This window comes from Anabas testudineus, chromosome 5 (genome assembly GCF_900324465.2).
Source record: "Anabas testudineus chromosome 5, fAnaTes1.2, whole genome shotgun sequence".
In the NCBI taxonomy this organism is placed as follows: domain Eukaryota; kingdom Metazoa; phylum Chordata; class Actinopteri; order Anabantiformes; family Anabantidae; genus Anabas; species Anabas testudineus.
Genome location: NC_046614.1, coordinates 4,362,036 through 4,388,102, shown reverse-complemented (window position 1 = coordinate 4,388,102; position 26,067 = coordinate 4,362,036). Strand labels below are relative to the sequence as shown.

The following is a 26,067-nucleotide window of genomic DNA, read 5'->3' as shown; positions in this document are numbered from 1 at the left end:
TCTGTATCTTGTTACCACCTGAATATCTGCTGAGGACACTTATCACTTCAAACGATTCCTCTCTGTGCCACTGTGTCTTGAAAGCCGGTTCAAATTGATATGTTTGGTCTGCTTGTGGTCTTCTCCATCGAAACAGATGCTTTCGCTGCTGACTAATTGTGTGTTTTACAAACTGGCCAGTGACAGAGTTTGTACTCAGCTTTCTCTGCGTCTTTTGTTTGCCGTCCTACAGAGAGCAGTGTCCTGCAGAGTCCTGTCTTTACCAAGCAGCCCGGCAGCATCGTGTATCCTGTGGAGACCCTGGAGAAGAACAGGGAGGTGGTGTTCAGCTGTGAAGCCCAGGGAAGCCCACCTCCCATCTACCGGTGAGTGTGTGTCCGTAACGTTTCATTTGTCCTCCTCTTCACATTGCTCCTTGCAATCAATACTGCTTGCCTTTATATACAGTGCATCCAGAAAGTTTTCACAGTGTTTAACTTTTTCCTCAATTTTTGTTTTGTGACAGCCTTATTTCAATAAAGGTCAAATTAATTATTTTCCTCAATATTTTACAAACAATACCCTGTAATGTCAAAGTGAAAAAAACATTTACGAAATGTTTGCAATTTTGCTAAAAAAAAAAAGACATAACATAACAAATAAGAAAGTATTGACAGCATTTGCAGTCCAGGCTTATATTGAGGGTGTCTCAGTACATTGTTGAATTCATCTTTCCCTCGAACCTGACTAGTCTCCCAGTTCCTGACACTGAAAAACATCACCACAGCAAGATGCTGCCTGGGGTGGTAATAAGTGTATAAAATGAAATAAGTGTATCTGAGCACTGGTAAATGTTCTTGATTAATCTTCATGTGTCTTTACATAATGATAAGAGCATGTCACATAATGCAGCATGCTCCTGTTTTTCCAAACTCAGATGTAAGAGTCAACGCTTCTTCTTCTTAGAGCCATGACTCTGTTATACAGGAACACATGGATGCCATATTGTTGAAATCAGTTCAACTTAGAAGCAGAAGCCTGGTGATGTTCTACATTTTTCTTATTGCAAAGTTCCAACAACAATTAATTAATCCAGCTATTACTGTACATCCAAAGTCTTGTGTTGCTGTGAGCCACACTGTTATTTACTGTGCTGAATTGTATCTGTTGAAGATAAATGACTATAGAATTGATAGCTTAGAGATATAAGTACAATCTTGACTCACAATTATTGATTTCTTAATTTAGTAAATTAAAAGCATTTCTAGGTGATTGTTGACTGAATCTGAGTCTGGAACATACATCCTAGAGGGGATTGTGCGCAAGGTCCTCTGCAGGTGAATTCAATCTGTCTGCAACAGTTAGTATTTTTCACAGTCTCGTGAGCTGCTCGTCAGTTACACTTGTGTCAGCCTTGTGACTCTCCGATACTGTAGTTGGCCAACTGTAGAGGGCAACAGGATGCCTATGTGTGAGCTAACAGGATCCTATATTTAACGCAAGGGAAAAATTAGAAAACAAACTTGTGTAGAGTAGAAACTAGATGAATAGATAAGAATAAAACAAATAGAAAACACATACATGCCTAGAATTTGTATGTTGTAGAGCAATTTTATCTGCTGTGCTTGAGTAGAATTCTAGTGTAATTAATGACATCTGAAAAATACAAAAGAGGAGAATAATAGCATTCTGAATGAGCAGCTTTGCTTAGTCACAAACCAAACCATGAACCGAACAGAGTCCGCATATTGTTCTTTTGATGTCGGGCAGTTTAATCCATACACTCTACATGACACTTCTGTTCTAAAACCAGAAACAAGCACGCTCCTAATCTGACAAAGCCGGAAGCGGCCCCACTGACAGTGAGTTAGACTTTTTTTTTTTTTTTTTCTGGTCTCAAATGAATTTGAAGCTCATACTTCCAAATGTGCTTTTCCCTCATTGTAGTCGTAACAGTTAGAAACCAGAAACAGTGTCCATATCTTGTAATATCATGCTGCACATATTGTAATTGTGCCCTCAGACACAGTCATTCGTTCATCTTGAATAAAAGTGCTCCAGGATTTGTCTTCTGATGCAGCGTCTTGGCTCTGTTGTCTCTAGCTTTTCATTCTCGCAAGTCAAACCTGAGCTGATCAGGATCATAGGAATGTACTACATGAATTCTATTTTGTAGTGGATGTTCCCTGCAGGCCCCTCTATTGGAAATGTGTCTATCTGTATTCTGTGAATGCATTAGGCTCTGCACACATCCAGCTCTTACATCTTTTTTTTTTTTTTTCTGTTGCTGAGTTCAAAGAGCAGTGACCGCCACCCGACCCCACCCTCCACCCCCTCTTTATTTTCTCCTTCCGTGGACTATAAGTCTATTGAAAGACTGTGGTGTTGTGTTGCAGCATCTCTCGCAAGTAAAAGTTCAAATCAATCATGTTTGCTCACTGAAATTGCTGGGGTGAGATTTGGAAGGATTGGTACATTTAATACTTGGGATTGAGCCAGCTTAGAGGATGACCTAATCAGATGTTTCCTGTCAAGGTCGCTGTGCGGTCCTGTCAGAGCAATCTTCTAAAGATTTGTAGGAACAAGCAGGCTTCATGTTTAAAGTTCATTATTGCAAGTAACTTGACTTTAGTGCAGTGTTAACATTAAAAGTATTATACTGAGCTTTTTTACATGCTCAATATGCACAAAACCCAAATGAAGAAACACACTTCAAATAAATAACTTCAGTAATAACAAAAGAAATATTTACACACACATACACATAAAAAAACAAAACAATCAGGTCACATACCTTAGAGAGACACACAATGTCCCTAAACCAATTACTTCTTTATTTGTGTACAAATGACATCACCTGGAGGAGCCTGTTTCATTCAGTTGATGTCATCTGTAGAGGTCCTGGAGGAACTGTTGACCGAAGCCTTTAACCAAAGTAGATCACCCGAGCAAATGAAAACTCCTCCAGTCTCTTCCTAACCATTGAAATATGCCCTTTAAAGGAATAATTCAACAGTTTGGGAAATAGACTTTCTTGCACCAGATAGACGAGGAGTTTGGCATCACTCATATTCAGATGTGAAAAACAGAACTCATCAACACTAGATTCCTCAGTTTGAGTTATAGATATGTAAACTGTGTATGTGTGTGTGTGAGTGTGTGTGTGTGTGTGTGTGTGTGTGTGTGTGTGTGTGTGTGTGTGTGGGTGTGTGTGTGTTGTGTGTGTGTGTGTGTGTGCAACTGCACCTCTTAAACAGAAACTATTTAAGCTTAGAGTATTTCTAAGGGGTCACATAGTTAGAAACTGCTAAATGGTGTTTTTTTTTTTTTATGCACTTTAGCTGAAGTGTTATGAATAAAACTAAACTACATTGAGTTTGCCTTAGCTATCTGAGGTGTGGCCCTGACAAGGAATTTCCAGAAAATACAAAATTGTATTTTTAACACATTAAAGCATCGGGCTTACGAAAAGGAACAGCCCGCCTGACACTCACAGCCTCATAAGCCAGATGGTGCAGTATAATGCCGCTCTGTACACGGCCTGTTGTTACATGATTGCATAAAGCATGTGCCTAACAAATGGAACTGCTGTTGCGGCCTGCTTGCCAGCATAAATCACCGTAAATACAATTATTAAATAATCTAGTTTACATGTGTTTGATGCAATCTGAGGAGGATGTGCGCCGACACAATCTCAGGATCCAAAGTTGTCCCTCGTGCTGTTTTTCTTCTGTGCTACAGCGCTGATCTGAATTTATCTGGTGTTGAATGTGCTCAAGTTTCACAGAAATTAAAATATGCGTCATTTAGAGTCGTTAAAATTGTTATCTAATTGGCTTAAAGGGACAAGAGTTGTCATGAGCTTTTCAGTGTAACACAAGAATTATGGCAGCTTTGGATGGGCAATTATCTTTAACTACCACTATGCTTAACCATCACACACATATACACAATATGGTGCATTTAGTCTTTCTCTATATCTTCCTTCACCAGGGTTACATCTTTATCCTTTTCAGTGTAGGGTTATGATTACAAAACATTTCCCAGGCTCATAGAGCTGTTCGGTCTCCAGTCTATGATGCTTCAAGAAAGGCACAAATAAAGCAGCGAGGCACCAACTAAATCTCAGAGAAAAGCTTTTTCAGATTTTGGTAGTTTCAGTATGAATGGAGTCTTACTGAGCAATTACGAGGGTGAAAAGGCTGCTTTCATATTTGATGGAATCCTTTTCCAGAAACGGAGGGTGCCACTATCTGAACCAGTTTCTTCCTTCAAGTCGAAGGTTTTCAAGGTGCTGATCTCAAAATAATTCTTTTTTTTTCTCCAGTTTGTTTGTTTGTTTGTTCCACTTCAGCTGCAAATAAATCGCTGCTGTAGTCCTGCGAGACTGCAGCCATCCCCCCTCTGGCTCTTCTCTATTGTGTGTAGTAATAAGACTCTAGAGAGTGTGCACTTACTTATGACTGAACTGCAGAAGGGCCATGAAAGACCATTGTGCAACACATTTTGTCTATTAAAAGAAGAAAGTCTGCAGAGGCACTTTGTGAGTGCTGCAATGCCAGGCCCACAATTATTTGGCTGTTTGTGAGGCACTTCACTATAGGGGTAGGCAGGAAAGGAAACGCATTGTGTAATCTGCTCCTGATTGTACATTATATGATGATCCCCTACTGACTGCAGTGGCCGCAGCATTGAACATAGTTGATTTTCTGCAATAAAGTAAGTACAAGAGTCTTTTCTATAGGGTATATTATAGTATAAAAATGTAGATATTGTGCGAAAAGTACCATAGTGAAAATACAATAACCCTGTTGGTTGTTGTGGCACAACACTGAGAGCTAACATAGCAGTGCAGAGAACAGCTTTGCACATCTTCTACTGTGCAAAACATTTAGTCAAACTCCCTTTTTTCCTCACATCAAAGCTTTTTTCATCCTTTACCGAATGAAACAATACACAGTTTTCCCAGCTGAGCCTGAAATCATTTCGAGAAAATTCAAAAATCAAAGCTGAAGGAAATTTAGAAGCTCTCCTCAAAGACATAATCATCCATTAAATCACCTTAGGCTCTAATCAAATCTGCATTGTCCGTTTTCCTATAAGTTATAAAGTGCTCCTTTCATGCGTGTTTATCTCTGCAGAACCCTTCATTGGACTGATGGTTATCCATCATTGATAACAAACAAAAGAATCTGAGCTCTTGTTTGCCCTGCCTGTCTGAAAGTAAGTTATGGCTTGAAAGCATTTTCATTTTTTTCTGTATGGCTTCTAATAATGTTCATCTCTGTGAAGAGGTTGGTGTGTCTGTTGCCATTTTGAAGTGAATTATACTTTTCGTTGGTCACCCCTAACACCAACAATAATCATCTGGATGGGTGTAGAATGCATAAGTGTAAAGGCAAGGTTGCACAGATTTGTTTTAATTGCTGTACCATAATGATTAAGCAGCATTTTTATGTGGTTTGACTTGGGTCTGGCAAGATGGATGGCCTGCAATGCTATCTATTCTCAGGGAGTCAAGTCCTTGGCACCATAGTGGTTCACTGCTGCTTAGATTAACTCTAAGCTGGAGGGCATGATTTCTAGGATCTCTCCACCGTCTTTTTTCTTTCCTGTTGGAAAAACAAATATACAAGTCATGTTCTTCTATTTATAGTCTTCTATTGCCCCAGTCTACATGGCACAATAATTAATTTTTAATTTACATGTTAATTTTTCTCCATGTATTATTATTTTTGTTTTTTTAGGTGGAAGCTGAACGGCACAGAAATCAATCCCAAATCTGGATTTCACTACAGCCTTTCTGGAGGCAACCTCAGAATCAGCCACCTGAACAAAGACCAAGTTGCTGGAACGTATCAGTGCCTCGCCTCAAACTCGTTTGGGACCATCGTCAGCCGAGAGGCCAGTCTAACCTTTGCATGTGAGTCTCACTTTTTTTGACAAACTTTAATGTCTTCTGAGCTTCTACTGAAAAAGACTTGCAGCAGGAAAAAGGCACACCAGGCACACACTGGAGTAACACTGCATGTTATGCTTCATAATATGATCAATGTGGAAACATCTCTCTGGGGAGCTATTAACTCCCTGTACAGTATCTGCTGACTAGAGTTTATTCTAACTCATTACTGGGGATAAAACATAAAAAATGTCCAAGTGATGTGAAACTCAAAACAAGGCTGCTTTATTGTGAATAATCGAACTGCAAGTAATGATGGATAAAATTGATTGTGTATGAAATGACAATGGGAAAATAGTGGGACAGTTTCAAAGGGGCCAGTCACAATGATGAACATACAGAGAATTATCACCTGATTCCTCAGATCCCTTCAGCCTATGGAGCTTTAAAGCGAGTTTCAGCTCATTGTTTGGGTGTTTGACTCACAATGGTACTGTTCTGGCTCAATCTCACTGCTCTCATAGTTATTTTTGACTCAGCAGGCAGCTATTTTTGGATAAAAACTTTAAAATGACGTATGAGAGACCAGCACAGTAACTAAAGCAGTGGACAATCTAGCAGCTGAAGAGCCAGTCACACTACTGTATATTTCTCAATGGCTGGTAAACTGCAGGAGCAGAGTTAACTGAGAGTCAATATTGACTAAAAACACAACTCCACCAGAATTATGATGTTGCACAAATGCAGGATGTATAAATAAAACAGTTTGCTAACTACAGTCAAGATGATGAAGTGTACACAGTAGCCTACTGTATATCAGTATTGTCAACTCAATGCATGTCATGTTTTGTTTTTATGGCTTGCAGCTCTGCTCTCTTCAACATTATTTCTAACAGCAGCTCTTTTCAGTTAAACTGCTCAGATAAATGCACTGATCCCCTTTGTAAAGGTATAGCCCCATTCCCCCATCCTTAAAAAAAACGAGAAATCAGGCACACACATTTCCCCAGTACTAGCTACTGGTCCAGCTGGTCCTCAAGCATGTTGACGGTTTAAAGCACATTTAAGTGTAAACAAGGATATAAAATTTCCACATAAAACGGTGAACATAATGTAACCACATGTTAACTTAGCAGTTAAATAGGATGTAAGTAAATAAATTCTACTGCAATACTTTTCACCACTGTAAAATAAAATAAAAAACTGACAATACAAGATGCAGAGTCGGCACTATCGGTTTCACAGGCTGCTTTTTAATGACTCTTTTCCAGTGATTTCTGACCATCATGATGATAGATTGTTTGACAGCTCTTGATGAGTCTAACTGACAGACTCTGGACTTCATATTCTTAAAGCGGGGGGAAGTCAATAAATGTCTACTGTATGTGCCAGTTATCGAACTGCCATAAATGATGACATTAACAGCAAGTGAATGATCACCTGCTCAGATTAGATTCTGAGGTTTAGTGTTTGGTGACAAGGCCACCAATATGTCTCCAGCCATTTGTTCGGTCTCCTGGACCATTTAGAAGTCAATCCACTATCTGATTCTGCTGGTGGATTTCCACTTGAAGATGACAGTTCCATCAATTGCTGGGTTTTGACCTTACCAGCCTTCAGTCGTTGTCACAGAGTCAGGGAGTGCATGTATGACAGAGCGTCATCTATCTTCTTTATTACTCCTGGTATAGCTTAATTAACTCCACAGCATGATTGAATGGTGAAGGTTCAAGCGAATAATTTAAAGGGCAACTGGTGTTAGTGGCAAGTGTCATATAATTCCTTATAGATATTTAAAGAACAGGTGTGTCTTTCCTCCTGCAGTGAGGCAACCAGAGATATATTTCTCTAGTAATGCAAACTACCAGTCAAAGACACACAAGATTACTTTCATACATAATGACTGTGATTTTGACACAAGACAGACTTTGAGCTACTCACACCTCTAATAAGCCCAGTGGTAATTACAGCTGTCACGACCAAAATGGTAAGGAAGCGTTTGGAACTTGAGATCCACATGTGATTTAGCTAAAAGGTCAGACGTTAAGAGTTTTATAGAAGCTCAAATTACACAATGTTATGAGAGTCTCTTACTTACTGTAACTGATTTGTTTTATGTAAGGTCCATAATGGAACAAAATGCAAGGAGAAGGTATCTATAAATATGTATCACTGAGATATGACATGTTTAAGGAATTGAATTCAATAGCATGGCTTCATCAGGGGGAATTTACCTCATCTAAAAAAAAAGTGCTTTGAGATAAAAAAAAAAAAAAAAAAACTGAAAAAATGAGTGCATTCACAGCTACTGTTAGAAGACAAGCCTGGTAATAACCCAGAATTTTGTTATTGCCAACAACACCCATGAAAAGACCAAAACTAATAAGTATTGTTTGGGCAGACAAAGCCTGTCACTGTAACTGATTATTTGGAGCCGTACAGCGCCTTTGTTGTCCAAAAACTATTAATAACACATTAGTGAGACACACCTTTGGGTGACAAGTTCTTTTATTACCATGAATTCGCACAGTGCAGTTTTTGAATCTATTCCACAAACACTGTCCTGCTGCTGTAAACACAATACTGTATTAGTGTGCCAGATTAATCCATGGCTGAAAATAGTCCCCGTGAATGTACCATGCACTCCTGTTGGAGTAACATTTGTTGAAAAACTCCAGAGCTCAGCTGTTTCAGGACTTTACTGAGCCTGATAAATAGGTTCTTACAGTATTCAAGTGTGATCCATTTTTAAAGATTTACATCTTCAGGAGGAAACCCGCCACAGACAGGTCAGGGAAGCTGGAAAATTTTTAACAGACAGTTTAACACAATGTTGTTTTTAGTTTGCTTATGGGATTTTCTGACAATAAGGAAAAATATTGAAATCACCGGTCTAATCTTTTATTATTATACATTACCAAGATAACAGTATTTATAGTAAGACCATCTGCAACCTGCAAAGCATCTACAGTTGCAGTTGTTGCAAACTCAAATAGAATAAAATAAATAGACCAATATATTGTGAATTGTTATGTAATTGTTATGTACTGCACTGTATATGTGTTAGATTTACCACTATACGACAGCTAATAAGAGAACTACTTCATACTACTTCTCTTAAAAAGGGAAACCAGATAAGAAACCATTTCCAGGCTTTCAAGCTATACAGTGTATTTTGATACAGGAGGGTCAAAACTCTCAAGTCTGCATGTACACATAGACACAAAGAAAGCTTGTTTTAAAGGTTTTTTTGTGTCACAGCACAATGGGAAGAGAGAAAGGGATGCCCTTTTCAGCAGTGACTCTGCTAGCTTTTCTTTTTTCTGTGTGCTCCACTACGAGTCAGTCTGAGTTATCTTAAAGATGTGAACTTGATGATCTTAACTGCATGACTGGCAGGCAGTATCAGAAATCAAACGTAGACAAGCAGAGGTCTTTGTACTAAAGCTGTCAAAAGAACAAGGAAGTTTTTTTAAGGATCAGCACCTCACATGTGGGCAAGACTGTAGGAGGCTTACAAGACTGATGCAGTAACATTTTTTAAAATATATTTATTTATTAAAATAACTTTATGTGATACTTGTTCTATGATCTATTTTCTTTCCCTCATGCGATTGAATTCAATAAAAAACATTCTCAAAGGATTGTGAGAGTCATTTGTAAGCAGCTACAGGTCTGAGGTTGCTTGATAGCAGAAGGTACATCTCTCACTTACAGTACAGCTTAATTCAAGGCTGGTCATAATTTAGATGGGATCAGTTTTGATTACTGGTCATCTCAAAACCCAGGACTGATAATATCAAAATTCACCATCGTAGTGTTGTTTAAAGCTTCAGTAGCCAATATTTCCATGCAAACAATGGATCAAATGTGTAAGGTGCTGTTTATAGAGACAAAATCACCAAAAAAATTATCTTAACTCTGCAGTTCTTCCAATTATCCATTTTTATTTCACTTCATGGCTTTGGTTTCCTGTTGATTAAATTTTACTCTAGAAAGCAGTCATCAGTTTTCAAGTTGAAAAAAGTTCTAATACCCTAATTGTATGCTCAGTTCCCTGTACCAAAAAGTAGACAACAATCTGGTGAACAAAGTAGAGCATTTTGCAGCTAAATACCCAAGTAGATTGCTCTGCCAATGGAGGAGACCAAAACAAAGATAAAAGGTTTTGCATTACAGTTTTTGCATTCGTTATTACGTTCTGGCCAGAAAAATAATTAATGCAACTTTAATTCAGAGCAATGATTCCATTTTACCTTATCGCCAGTGTGTATACGTGAGGATGGAGTTTGCTCAGTATAGTGTGCAGTGCAAAAGTATGTGCATAATCTACATGTACATGAAGTAATACAGACAGAAGCACAGCTGAAAAGCATGTTAGGTTTTGTTGTCAATTGTTACGCTAATCATTTATTATTTAAATTCAAAGGAAACACATGACGCAAACATGTTTTTAATGTTGTGGCACATTTCTAATGCTAAATCCGTCAAGTGAAAGAAAAGCAGAAAAGTTTGAACTTTTACTTTCTTGAGCTGATGTTTCACAAATAAATCTGTAATTGACTCCTCATGAAGGTCGACCAGTATTTAATTTAGAATTTGGTCTTAAAATTCATAATGAAATCCTGTTAGTGAGCAATTGGTAGCAGGAGTTTTCAGGTTGTTGTTTAGTGAACATGCTCTGCCTTCTAATTTAGTAATTTAGTTCAGGGTGTGAGGGATTTCTATCTTTTCTTTAATTAAATAGGCATCAGTGATGGCTTAATCTTGTTCCTGGTGAGTAATCTTTGTAAAACACATTACCATTGTTGTTGAATTGACAATGCGTCTTTCCAGCACAAAATTGGAGTGGCTTCAGTTGAAATGTGTATGTGGGTTTTAAATCATATATTTCAAGTTCAATTTTTAATAAAACTGCATTTTGTTTTTCATACAATACCCATCCCTTCATTTGACTTAAATTCACAGTCTTGCTAAATGGTTTCCCTCTGTTAACATTTGTTAGCCTACATGCTCTACTACACTTTCAAGGTTATTTTTTGCAATTGGCAAGAATCCAAATACATAGCATTCCTCTCCATGCCACAAACTTTTGATGGATGATGCTGCTTCTTGCGAGGGGTTGGGGCTGTCTACTTCCTGAAGCAAAGATAACTGATGACCAGTGGGTGCTCCCACTCAATGCTCGCTGCCCTTGATTAGTATGTTTATTGATTCTATATCAGTGATTATTTATAAGTCGTGCACCCATAATTCAGACTGACAAACAGGCAGCATATTCAATATTGAAATCACAGCATGAACCTCTTACATGGGTGACTCTGAGGAGGGCTGTCCTTTGAAAGCAGTGATGAGCTTATTCAGTGTTGAAGTTTTTGCAATGGCACTGCATTACTAGGGGTGTCAAGAAGGTCTAGCACTCAAGGAGAATATTACTGAAACTAGAGCTTGCCTGGAAACATATCCTGTATTATGTGGGAGTTTAGTTTCTGCTACTTATATACTGTCTCATCAGTGTCAGACAAGCTCACATTTTGCTAAACATATATGTGTGAGAATTCCTGATGTCACCAGAGTAGGCTTTAAAGCCTTGAGGGGGGACATGGATACCTCATTTAAATGCAAATAAATCCTCCAGACTCCTCTCAGCTGTTGTGATAATGTGGAGTGAGTATATTGACTTGGTTAATGAGCTGTAAATAGCTAATGGGTGTACTCTAGCTTTTACTTTTTATCTGCAATGCATGATCAAGATATCACTCTTGAGGACCAGGCATATGTCGGCATAACATGAAAAATTTGCGATTTACTACCTTGGGTTAGGCCATTCAGGCATTTAAATATGTTTGCCAAGTCACAAGAATCTTTAACTAGTACAGAATGTAACTAAGGCAGTATTCATGTCTTTTCCGGGTTATGTTTAGACACTTAAAGGGTTAAGGTAAAGGAACTACTGCAGTCTTGATTAAATATTGAAAAAGATAAAGAATAGCCTTGATAAGATCACAAATGTCTGAATCAGTTGGAGCAGACATTAAATGGGCTTTACTCTGCTACTTTCCTAGTAGAGAGTCCATGTAAGCACAGTGGGTGCTGCCCTGACGTGCTGTAAACAACACCGCCATTTCCATATCATACGTTTTGTGCAGTGTTCTGCCTCTTGCATGATCTACCAGGAAACTACCCCTCATATAAACCAAAAAGTGTAAATGGCAAATGGTCTTATATAGCACTTTTCCATTGTACATTTAGATCAGTTATTAGGAAATGAAGGGAATTTTGATAGATCTAGTACATAGATCTATCTACAGCAGGTTGTCCTCAAACGGGGAGTGACCGTGCAATCAGCTTCAAGCTTCCATGGGTGAAATGGAAAGACTGTGCTAATAACATCCATTGGCTATTGGCTACTATATCTATATGAGATTTACACTTGGCCTATTCCTTCTATTTGGTAATCATCGATTTAACTGTACTGAAATTTTTTCTTGTATGCATCCCTTAAAGTGTGCTTTTCAGTAACCTTTTCGCACAGTGGCTTGTGTTCTTTTTTCTTCTAGTATAGTTTCAGACCTGGATTCTGGCTCACTAGCAACTGTGCTTTCCAGGAACAGCTGTATTTTCACCACAATCATAGAAAGCCGATTAGTGCACAGGTGATCTCTGTGTTGCTAATTTTGTGACTTCTTAGATTTAGGTGAGTTCATTTTACAAGGGTACGGTTTGTCAGTTCTGTTTTTAATTTCAGATTTGTTTTTATTTACTTTGTAGATTATTTTTTGTACATTCTTGAGAAAAACACAAAATTAACTAAATCATAATTCAAGACTAAAAAAATAAATGACAATGTAAACTTCCAAGGGCAGTGGATTTTCTAACAAACCATTGTACACACCATCCACTTGAAGACAAAGAGCATCATTGCTCACGTTGTCATGACTCTCATGGTCACGGGTGGACAGGCGTGTTAAAGCATGATAAGTTGTGCTGGCATTTGCAAAGCTCATATGTCTGGGATGTGATCATCAGCCTAATCTGGATCATTGTTTGTAAAGCCAGACCAGGTTTGCAATAATTGACGCTAATGGATGTAGATGGGAAATCACGTTAACTTGTCCTGAGGCTATTAATCACCGTTAGCTGCTTCCCTTTTGAAAATGACACTGGAGCATTTGTGTAGGCTCGCTGTGGAAAATTTGAGATTTTACATTCACTGAGGTTCCTTTATGTGACAAATTTAATGGATACATTACTTGAGATGTCCCTCGAAGCCAAACTATGGGCTTTCGTGCTTTCTTTTGAAGTGCACAGCTGTACCGATGTCCTTCCTTCCGCCATCTGCATCTAAAGGCATCGGCCGTACTATATTCTAAGTTGTGCTTTTCTCTGCTTTCCTTGAGCCCTTTTCACAACAATGCTTCTTTTGCTCTTTTTTTGGCTGTTGAGAGTGAATGGATGGGGGGAGAGGAAGCGTTGGATTTTACCACTATTCCAGCATGCTTTCAGCACGTCTGTGGATGTGGACAGGGACAATCAGTGGCTTTAGTGAAGTACGTATCGGCACTTCACAAATCACAACAGCTTTGATCTTAGCCAAAAATGATGCCAAAAAGACTGTTTTTTCTTTCCTTTTTTTTTTGGAATAAATTCAGTACCTTAGATGTCCCTTGCGCTTGTCCACTTTGTTCTATAGGCTCATATTTTGGGGAGACATGGGTGCTTTTATCTAACCTTCTATGAAGGTTCGCCTTTAGATGAAAGTAAGTGGTTGGGCTACTCAAAAAAAAAAAAAAAAAAAAGCTTCTGTCACAATTTTGGAGTAGCCAGATTGTCCTGACGAGCCTCAGAAAAACAACATTTTTTCCATCAAGTCTAGCCAGGTTTGGAAAAGTAAAGTCTCCTCGTTTGTAGCTTTTTACTCTACCTGCAAGAATGGAAAAAGACTAATGTAAAGCCAAAGTAATTTGTGTAACTGAAGGTGTAGAACAGATTAAGTAACAGCAGACATTTCAGGTACAAGTTTCCATCAGTGACCTCTAGTGAGCAACATCAGTCCCAAGATAAAGTCCATTGACAACAGGCAAGTCAATTAGCCTTGTTACAACATGAATCACCTTTGAATGAAAGGTAGCAGATAACCAGAAAGAGAGTGTTTCTCAAAAAATGCCACCGAAAAGTAGCAATTTGTGTCAAGTAAAAGGTGACAAGCTATAAAAATAAATCGCCAAATTTATGCAGTCCAGACTGAATTGTACACACATCATAAACCTCTAAAGAGGCATCTTAAATTCAAATCCTCACACATCTTTGCTACGTCTGTCCTTTTCAAGTACTTTTACGACTTGGTCACCACCCCATGCCCAGGTTGGACGACATCCTCACAGGCTGGAAAATATAATTTGGAGGGACGGTGATTTGCAGAGTAAAAATTACTGCAGACAGCAAATTTGTCATCCCATCTATGGACCACACTCAGAGGCTCAATTAGTCTGGCGTTGAGACTACGTGTTGTTTTTTCAGCATGGAGCAGGGACAAACAAGTACATAAATCAAATGATTGGATTTACCTGTTATGAGCAATTTAATCCTGCTCTTTTTTCCCCACTTTGATGATAATTCACAGTTGAGATGCTGAACATGAGAATCAGATATCCCACAGGTAGAGAGGACACCATGACAGCATATAATTCTCTCCTCTGCATACTGGAGCCTTCCTTTGAATGACAAATAATTGCAGTTAAGTAATACACTCGCCACGTGTAGTACTTTGAAGCATGTGGTTTGGTTTCTTATGGAATAACCGTAGACAATTTGTAAATGACGGTTTAGTACCATCATAACATAGTATCATTTTATTGTATCAATAGGCACTATATTCTCATAGTATAGTTCAGTCATTACCAAGCTTCTTAATCCTTGTCGCCTTGAGACAAAGTAAAGTCCACTTCACCATAATATTGTAAAGGGCTGTTTGTGTCTGGGAGAAGTTTACCCAGTGTTCCATAAATCATCATAATGTGAAAATTGATGATTGATTAATGTACTCTGAGAAATAAAACTTTCCAGTATAATACGATAAATAAGGAAAGATTAGATAAATAACCATAGCTATTGATACAAAATGGTAAGATCATGAAGACCAACCATAAAAGAAAAAGAATAACTTAACTTAACTTAAAAGACATTAACTGTTATACTGGACTGCCTGCTGCCTACACAGCATATAATCACCCATATGAGGATGGGTTCCCTGCTGAGTCTGGTTCCTCTCAAGGTTTCTTCCTGTTGCCTTCTCAGGGAGTTTTTCCTTGCCACTGTCGCCCTCGGCTTGCTCATCAGGGACAATCTGATTATTATGATTCTTACACATCCACTGTTCATGTACTGTTCTTTGGTTGTGTAAATCTGCTTTGTGACAATGTCAATTGTAAAAAGCGCTCTAGAAATAAAATTGAATTGAATTGAATTGAATTGAATAACATTAAACAAAGTTTAATTATTTTCACCACATCCCTCATTCATGTATTAATAAATTTTGTCACACACTAGCTGGTACAGTGGCTGACAACAACACGGGAGCCGTGCGAGTGAAACAAAACTGTAAAGCTGTAGGCTGGACAATTGAACAATGAGCTGAAACTCACTATAACTATTTTGGGTACCTGCAGATATTAAAACGTGGGTGCGGGCGCCGTTAAAAACGGACTAAATGTGGCAATTGGCAAGTGAAAGAATGAAACGCAGTGTTTTCCTTTAACCAACTCAATGCAAAGCATACAGTAGAAGCACTGCAGGAAAGTTGAATAAATCTGCTTTGTGCAGTAACACTAAACCAGCAAGTGTGATTTCACACCTCCAGTGCTGTCACTATCCAGGTTTCAGCAAAAAATGAAGTACAGAAAAAAGATGGACATGTTTTTGACAGTTAAGAAAAGAAAAGCAGGTGATGCCTATTAAGCAAACACGTCGGTCAAAATCGACATCCAGAAAACACGATGACTTTCTCGTTTTGTCAGTGGAACAGAAAAGAAGTGTCAAAAAACCCTGCATCATGATCATGTCATTTAAGTAAAATAATCTCTATTTAGGCTCATTAAGCTAATTTCTTGGTCACTGTTAATAGTGATGAATGGTGTCATACACCTAAACAGTTTGTCCCTTAAAAAGAAGTAGTCCTTCATTGTCACACACCTGTGCTTCTTCAACATACACTCTTTCAGACCTTGATGAACCCCACCGCAGCACAGTGACTCAGACTCTGCTGTAGCTAGTGGGCGACACGAGCGCAAACACAGCTACCAGTTTCGATCAGCCCTGGAGGCTCACACTCCATGGACAATGGCTAGATGCTCTACCACCCATTCGGCATAAACCTCTTCCTCAATTTGTTACACTTTTTGAGCTCATACAAGTGTGTTTTGACAAGCTGCTTTTAAATGCAATGTGAGTTCCACCGGGGAGGCATGTGGGCTGTCCACAAAGTTTCTCTCAACTCAGACTAAGATAAGGTGCAAACACCCTAGAGGATACAAAGTATAGTCTGTCTGCAGTTTTTAGTTATAACAAATCAACACAAAGAACTAAGAACTCTATTGGAATTGTTAATTTCATGTACTAATATGATGATTTATGTGTTTTTAAAATGTCATAAATGTCTCCATATAGTTTCAAAAGGGAGCTTGTAAAAATCTTACATAATGGGGCTTAAGAGTCTCAAACAGCTATTAGTTAAACTATGTTCACAGGTTAAGAAGAGATTTATGCTGAAAAGAAATAATTAACGGTTGTTTCTTAATTGGCTTGTCCTGCAGCCAATATGACGTATATTAGCTGACCTTATAGTCCTCTTCATAAATCAGTGGGCCCAGTAATTTTACATTTAAATCACTTGGAGCTGAACTAATCACTAATCTCATCTCAAAGTGGATTGGTTGAAGCTTTGAGATGAGCGGGTCTGCAAAGAGAGCACTTTTTGTGTCCGCGCCGCCGCTGGCACTGACTTGAGAACACGCCGTCTATTATAGAACAAGGTTAATTAAGGTTAATGAAACCAATTTTGGACAATGTGTATGGATACGTTTGAGATTTAATTTACTATAGTCTGTTCTTTTGTTTCAAACACATACATGATTGAGCCTTGACCCTAAAGTAGCTTGAATGTACAAAAAAAAAAAACAGAAAGAAGAAGAATTAAAAAAATAAAGAAAAAAGTAAAAACAAGGGTTTGTTTTTGTTATTTTTATATTAGTGGCAGTTCTCAGATTTACATAAATTCAACAGGAATATAATTTATCTCCTTCCACTGCAGCACACATGATAATTAGACGAATGATGTGTGAACTGCACTGACAGAGCTCTACCAGGATATATACTGTACCGTTAATGCAGCCAGTCGTTGGAAGTCCTTTAGTTATCACTTGCTATTGTTACCATCCATCATCAGATGAAAATTAGTTCAGTTTAACAGTAACATTTGGTGCCACTACCATATCAGGAGCAGCTTTGTAATGTTCAGTGGTGGTGGGTGCGCTGAATGAAAGGTAACCTGATTACTGCCGGAGCTATTAAAAACCCTCATGTGTGACCCCATCAAAGCAGCTCGTCTCCACTTAGCTGCAGATTGCTGGTTGGCTCACATTAGTAAGTGTGTGTCACTATTGATTTCAAATCTTGTTTTTTGTTTTTGTGTTTTGTTTTGTTTTTTTTTATAATACTTTTAGCTTGCGCTGGACTTCCATTGATCATTTGCAATATACAATTACGGTACTACCGCAGGGTGCAGTAATAGTCCTGATTCCTTTTATGTTCTCACTCTCTCAGGTGTGTCTCCTCGAACGTGCAATTATGTAGGAGGTTTATATTGTACATCTGCCACTGCATGCAAACCAGCAGTAAAAAAAGCAGAAACATGTAACTGGAATGGAAATGCCATTCAATAGTATTTTCCACATTTCCACTGTTTAAGGTTTCACTGGCATTCTCTCCATTGCATCATCATGTTGTTTTCTTCTGTAATGGTTTAGAATTAGCACCACCAGCTGTTTCGCTCTAAATATTCCCATCCTAGTTGTGAATGGAAAAAGACATTCAGTCCAATTTCCTTCCTATTTGGACCCAGTTTGGATAAATATAAAAATCCAAAATTCCACAAGAATGTAATGTTATTTGATCTCTTGTGGGCATTTAAACCACACACACAAACACAAGATGTTATATTGCAAACCCCATCTTAAAATCATGTTTTCTGCAACTCTCAGTCGGCTCAGATGAGCTTTCATTAGACTTATCATTTTCAGTTTTTAGCATTTTTCACCAAATACTTTTTAGATGTTTGAGAAACTGAGCAAATCAGGTCAGATTTTGTGTCTTGAATGTATCAACTGTTAGTTGGATTTAAAAAAACAAAAGACATGGTCCACTGCAGTTAACAGTTAATAAAGTCATACTGATGCTCAGACAATTCTTTTAGCAATTCAAAGTGAAAATTTGGGAACAAAAAGCAAATGCCCATTCCCTTGTGTATTTTTCCAACAATATATTACAGCCACACACTGTTTGCACTGGAAAGTCTTCTTTTTGAAATGAAAATTTAATTAAAGATTTTACTAATTCAATTTTCCTCCATCATTAATTCCAGTTTAATGTGTGTTTTTTTAAATAAAAACAGAAAATGCCCCGCTTGAAACTCAAAGAGCTACAAAATGCAACTCATGCGAGCTCAAGCATGAGATTCAAAGTCAATCCACATTCTTCCTCTCCCTGCTCCACTATACTATAATCACACTACACTCCTCAATGTTTTGCAAAACTCTTCAGCTAGTTGTTGTTACAATATTATGACAAATGAGAAAGCTGCAAAGCTTACTTATCAAGCAGAAATAATAATAATTGAACTTTTGAGCTGATCATCATTGGTTAGGAGGGCTCGGAAGCCTATATGACCCGATATTTCTGCATCTGTGCTGCTCAGTTAATCTGGGTCACAGCAGGCTTCAACTGCACCCTCCTCACATTTTGGAGTATATTTTTAGTAAAACAAAAATCTTTGGAATGTACTGTTGTAATGAAACAACAGGATATATATAAATATATATAGTAGTTTATCATGTGGAGGTTAGACACATCAGTGGCTGACCCCGAAAGGTTTCATAAGATGTCAAGAAGAAAGTATATCACAAAACAAATGGAGGGAAAAGTATCTAAAACACGTTTGAGATTAAACGTATTTAGAAATGAAAGATGTCAAGAATTGCTCAAAATATAGATCAGACTTCATAATTTATATAAAACTCCCTAATATTAAAATCTATATGAAATTCTATATGCCTAATTTATTTCTTCTCTATGTAACCACCTCTGGCTCCTACATTAACTTGCTCTAATCCAGTAAACCAAAAATCCATCAGAGAATGTTGAGCCACTATAAAGTGTCTAGCCAGCAACATAAACCTTTACAAGGGCAGTTAATCATGTGTATCACATTTTAGCTTTGTATGTGATAAAATCCAGGGATATAAAAACTTTTGTTTTTAAACACTGGCTCAATCTACAACAGGATGTACAACTGGAACAAATCTTTGACAATAAACCAATGATCACTCTCAAAAGAGGGAGAAATATAAAGGCTAGGGTTGTCAAGGCTGTTTCACAACCTCAGCCAATTAGAAATTCCACATGAGGAAACTGTAATTACTGCAAATTCACCAGCAACGCTAAAACCTTTATTCATCCAGTTATAGATTAAAATAAGAAAATATCAATAATTTTATCACATGCAAAACTAAAGATGTGCTGTACATATAGTACATCTCTGGTTGTACAGTATTTATACGGCCTACAGATATTTGAGCCTTTCACCCTTTCTGCTTGTATTCATTCATTTCAAACCTTATTAACTTGCTGCCTTCTTCTACTACGCAAAAGTCCCCACTGTGACCTTTAATTTATGCCTTTTTGGTACTCGTGGCTCCATCATAGTGACTCTTGGTTATCCAGACTCACACTAGGGATGATTTGTCCTAAGTCAAAGCTAAAGGTTGTTAACTATCCAAAAAATACACACACACACAACACACCATGTTCAGTCACCCTTTAAAAAATTCTTTTCACCCTTAAAATGCTCCTTGCACTAGCTTAGATGCAGAGAGAACAATGGTGTTGCTGCATTTGTATATAATTTGTGCAGTGGTTCAGTGGTTTGCACTGCTGTCTCACATACACTGCGAGGCTGAACCTTGGCCCTTGGAGTTTACAAGCACCGTATTTGTCAGAAGCTACATTTTCTTCCCACAGTCCCAAAGAAATATAGGGCAGGAATCTTCTGGTACAGTGTGGTTAGTGTGAGCCCTAAAATAAATTGACAGCCTGCTGTGAGTGTTTTCCCGCCTACTAGATCCTGCTTTAGGCTCCACATGCTGCGACTTTGAGTAGAAGTAAAATGAAAAGAAAAAACAGTGACGTAAGAAAAAGATTGAAAAAAGATTATTTGTTTATGACAGCACTGTTGTGTTTACCACAAAGTCACAAAATCAAATATACAGCTTTTTCTTCTTGCGGAGATGTTATTTTATATTCTTATTGCTCTCTTTTTTTCATTTTTCAGACTTGGAAAACTTCAAGACTCACAGAAGAAGTTCTGTATCAGTCCGTGAAGGTCAAGGAGTGGTTCTGCTGTGCGGCCCCCCACCACATTCTGGAGGTACAACAGATACTATAATGTTTTTATTTTAACAAGTGAGGAGCCGATTCTAAAACAAAACGGGAATGTGGTCATGGTGGTTGTGGTCTTCTCAGATTTAACTAATCAACACCTTCCACGTGCCGCGAATCGACACTGAAAGTTTTCCAAGTGATTCTTGCGTTGTTTACTATTGGTCTTGGTAAGGGCATAGGAAGTGTGACAGCCTCGCTGTCAGGAGCATACAGCTGCGTCTGCTTTCATTAAAGCCTTATTTCTCTTCCTCATTTCAAAGCCGGCTGAATTAAACTGTTGTGCAACCCAATTTATTCATGGTTTGTTCTCAGGCTGATGTCAAACAGTGTATTGGATAAATTGTATAAGGTATAATGAGGTAGAAATAATATGTTAATTGGCCAGTTAGAAGAGAAGGATATAGATAATAAAATAATAGATAATAGAATGGAATAAAGACTGGGTTCCTACCAGCTATCAGCATTAGTACTATTCAATCAGGAGAAGGCAGAAAATTATATCAGACCTTGAGTGACCGTGAGAAAATCTTTTTAACTTTTTGAAAAGGTTTAGCTTCTAATTTTCTAAATAATATACATTTACAACCCTTGATATTTCTTGCTAGCTACTTGGGTCCAAAAGCTAAATGTCAAGTATACTACTGTATTAGCTAGTGTCACTGATCATTATCATCATTATCATTTTTAGACCTACATGTATATCAATACACATGTAAATGGCTTTTTGTTGTGCTTTTTGTGATTTTGTGTTATGGCTTTTTATCTAGCCAGTGCTAAGCTAGGATAACCTTCTATCTTTTTTGGCCTGATGTGGTTTTGATATATGGATTTAACTCTCAGTAAGAGAGCAGGTAAGTATATTACTAAAACCTTTCTTTGGTGTGAAGACATTTGTTTCATATAGAAGCCAGAGTTTAAACTTAGTTTTTCATCTCTTCTGTCTAGTTGCAGCACACGTGTTCTTTCATGGCTTTGTCTCTTCTCGTGGTGGAGTGCATAAATCAAAACATCTGCTTAGATTACGTTCTCCCAGCTGACATAAATGAGATATCACTGGTGTGCTGTGGTGAAAATGCTGCTTGCTTGGAATTGATAGTAATTGTTTGGAGAGTGTATTTGGGATTTTACCTGGTGAGAACTTGGCAAGCCTATAGTGGCAATTCAAAATTCTAAATATATTTGCAAATAGTTCTGCTGACACATGTATTAGTTCGTCCTCCATACTTTGAACAGTTGCTTCACTGACTCCTTTCATATCTGCCCATTTGTGCTGAAGTAATCTAATTAAGCTTGGGATTTTAAGACCAGTGGGGAAATAATTCCAAATTGTCAGGAATCTTCAGGCACATGAAAAGCCCCCTCAAGACACTTGTCTCTTCACTAATATACAGAGTCTATACAAGCTGTCAATTAGAAGTCCATTTTAGTGATTTACATCTCTCAGTTGTAATAGAAGCTACAATCACCATGTCATTCAGCTGGAAACACTAACTAGTCACTTGGTTATTATTGTATTTCTTCTTGCATGGAACAGATGCAGTAAACACACAATATGTTAATGTGTCTTCAATTTGTAGTACGAGAGTTCATCTTGCCCTAAAGCTCAGATATGTAATGCCTGAAATGTTGCTTTCAGAAATGTTCAAGTAAGAGACACCGAACCAGGATTCAACAGGCTTTCCCCACACATTCCAAGCAGAATATTGGCACTAAACATTCAGAGGCAAGAAAAAGTATGTGAACCTTTTAGAATTTTTCAAAAGGGTAAAGGGTATTAACAAATATAATGTGCAAAACATAACACAACCATAACCATAAATACCTCACAGTGGAAAAATTATATGAACCCTTCAAATAATGATCCCAAAAAATTTAATTGGAGTCAGGTAAATTAGTTTGGAGGTCTAGGCTAGAGCTACTTTGACTGACAAAAACTACTCTGGCTTTTTGAGTTTGCTTCGCACAAGAATACACTTATGTGAGCCATGCCTTGCCAAAAGGAGCTTTCAGAGGATCTATGATCAAGAATTGTTTATTTACACGAAGCTGGAAAGAGTTACAAAGTGGTGTCAAGGACTTTAAAAATTTACCAGTATACAGTTAGACAAACAATCTACAAATGCAGACACCTTAGGACTGTGACTCTACTCTACTCTAAGAAGTAGGCGGCCAATCAAAATGACCCCAAGAGCACAACAAACACTCATCAATAAAGTAAAGAAACAACCCGGAGTGACAGCCAAAGATTTGGCTGGCTAACATCTATGTTCATGAGTCTACAGTAGGTAAAACATTGAACAAACAGGGTGTCTATGGCAGGACACCATGAAGGAGCTTGTTGCTTACTAAGAAAGAATATTGCTGCTTGCTGACAGTTAAAACAGCATCTGGTGTAAAAAGTTAACTGCATATAATCATGAAAACATCATCTTAATCACAGTAAGATATAGGAAACTGAAAAAAAGATTTGGGTCAAGTCACATTCCCAAGTGAAGCGAGAATGTAGGTACTTCAGCTAAGACTCTGTAGAAGTTGGTTGATGCTACAGGACAATGACCCAAAACACACAACAGAATGGCTTCAGAAAAAGTTTTTAATTCAAAGGGTTCAAATACTTTTTCCACTAGCACTATGGGGTTTTTATAGTTGTTCTAATAAAGACATGAAAGATCGGAATTTTTGCGTGTTATTATTTTAGGCACATTATATTTGTTAATACTCTGCATTTAGATAAAGATCAGATCACATTTTATGACAAATGAATGGAGAAAAAGATGAAATTTCAAAAGGATCACATTCTTTCTTTTTGCTACTGGTACATACAACCCCCCCACAAACTGGTGGCGCGGGTTCCACAAAAAGGGAGTCTTTTGAAGTATCTCCCTTACGTCTTAGGACTACTATTGTCTCACCTATTTCCCTCAGTGAATTTTAGCCGAAATTCATCAGACAAAATAGAAACTAAAATTCATCACAATTTTATGTCTGAGCAGTAGAAAGCAAGCGTCAAGCAGGAACACTTTCCTCTAAGTGCAAGTGTGGATGAAGATTCAGTGAGAGCCTGTGGAGAGCTCCAAGCTGAGTATGAGACGCATGAATCACGCTGGGATAAGAACGGACTGAGTTCAGAGTTCATGAGCTCTGTGATTGGCATGATTTAGATACAAAGAAGAAGCACAAAAGTGGAAAATCTGAGAATTGTTTTAGAGACTGATGAGATCTCTTTTAAGACTTAAAATAAGGCTAATGTTATCTTTACTGATATTTTTTTCCTCTGGGATGAGTCTCATCTAATGAAATTCCACAGAAAGACTAAAGTGGTGACTTGTAGTTGAACAAAAGCATTAGCTTAGTTAGTCATATTGTTTCATGTAATTATTATCCTACTGCACCAAAGGCCCAACTGAGCACCTACAGTGGTATACATCTGATGTAGAGTATAGTCTCTAATCAGATCTACTTATTCATGTTTGAGTAAATGTACTTAAAACTGCACTGCTCCACTGGTTTAGAAAATATTAGGCTGTGAGCCATAGACAAGAATTTTCATGAGATTCAGTAAGAAAAACTACAAACAACAACTGAACTTTTAATACTGTACAAATGTATAGCTTTTGATATGTACTTACTGTGTAAACCTCATCACAGTAAGGTGTAAAAATCAATAACTGGGTTATTAAAAGTCAATTTTTAGAAAGTTTTTATGAGATAAAACACTGTTGACTTTTCAAATCCATCTACACTCCAACTATATTACCAAGTGTGAATAATGTGTTAGAGCGAGCTTGATTGTGCTAATTCATTTTTATTTTCACACTGCACCAAAAAAATTAATTAATCATCAAATACAATGACTTTTATCAAGATTTAGAAAATGCAGTAAAAGTACAAATAAAGTGGTTAAAACACTATGTGGTATAGTCCTAAACTAAGCTGAATACATAGATGCTGGCATTCCTACAGGTTTTTAGTGTGCCCTCCAAGGACACCGCAGCATGTGGCCAGAAGGAAAGAGGAGTCAAACCTCTTAGTCTTGGATTCATGGACGACTGCTCTACCAACTGAGCCACTGTGTGATTATAAACACTGTGCTGGCTAGCAGTGAAAGGCTGTGAAAAGGTTTGTTCATGCTCTACTGCGGGTGTGGATTCAGGAAGCAGCTCAGTCATCAATCTCAGTTGTGTTATTATTTTATTGCAAATGTGTTTGACCTGTCAGAATGTATGAAATGGTATATGTTTTCACATAAAGATGAATAATGAGGAAAGGGCCAACTGCAACACATGATATGAGGGAAAGGCGCCCAGGGTGTAAAGACATATAAAAATCTGCAGGCGGCCTAAAAGGGAATAAGAAGTGATGATGATAACAGAGTACTATTTATATTCATGAAATGTGTTTTCTTGGTTCTGAGGGCTGTTTGACCTGGGGAGAAGACTTTCCCTTTCCTGGCAATTTACAACTGATGAATAAATATAAAAGTTTGTGTTGGTAAGTTTGTGTGTGTAGGTGCAGTGTCCTGATATGAGTGACAAAGTCATAAAAGGGTCAGTTTCTCTGTATGTTAATAGAGCGTATTGGACTATTAGACAGGTTCATGTTGCATCTGGTTGCTTTGGGTGGGTAGAGAAACACAGAAACCACAAAACCTAACCTAACTTTAAATAACAAAAAAGACATACGCATTCAGTGCTTGTAATGCTCTATTACAGGGGTGTACATACAGATCGTAGGGTCTGTAGGTTTTAGATGCATTCAGTCACTGGCAGTTATATTTCATTCCATTCCTTTTTGGCAAAGAAGAGATGTATTTCAGTGTGGTGTCAACAGCCTGTCAGCCAATAACAAGACATTGATGACTGTCACCAAAGCCACCCTCTCTGCCTCCTTCACAAAGAGCTTGTTACATTTCTATATTTCTGCATTTGGGTGGCACATTTGAGGAAAACCTCTTCACATCCCTGTTCGCAGGCCTTCCCATCCTTTGGCTTGGGGGGCCCTCAGAGGATGCCCTAAGGCTCTGGTGGGTTTTCACCTGCCAGAGGAGCTCTCAGAGGACACATTATGCAGGGCAGACAGCTGTCCTGCCCAATGTATGCAGCGTGAGTTTGTCCGTGCAGAGGGACAAAAGAACGAGTACAGGAAGTGTGTGTGTGTGTGTGGATGATAGAAGGAAACACTCCTCACAGGAATATTAAAGTAGAGTGTTAGTATGTTGCAAGATGGAGTGCACACACCTGCTGTGTAACCCAGACTCTGTCCATGTTGTTGATGAGACTGGTCCATGTGTGGACTTACAGTAAAGTGTGTTTTTTGTTAGTACAGGGTAGTTATTATAATCAATAACAAATGTCATCTTTATGCCTAATACATTTCTGCTAAAATATGAGCAGATTCATTCATGATTCATTCATGAATCTAATGGTCATAATATTTTATGAATATTAGTCTTTTCACCAATCCATGGTAAAGTCAAT

General features: G+C 37.9%; 1 protein-coding gene across 1 annotated transcript in view; it reads left to right on the top strand.

Annotated features, from left to right (window-relative positions):
* The window catches only part of cntn4 (contactin 4), a 99,659-nt gene that overhangs the window by 8,761 nt on the left and 64,831 nt on the right, over positions 1 to 26,067 (top strand). Inside the window, 3 exon segments of the mRNA XM_026346945.1 lie at positions 233 to 365; positions 5,727 to 5,902; positions 20,481 to 20,576. Of these exon segments, the coding sequence (XP_026202730.1) occupies positions 233 to 365; positions 5,727 to 5,902; positions 20,481 to 20,576 (405 nt within the window).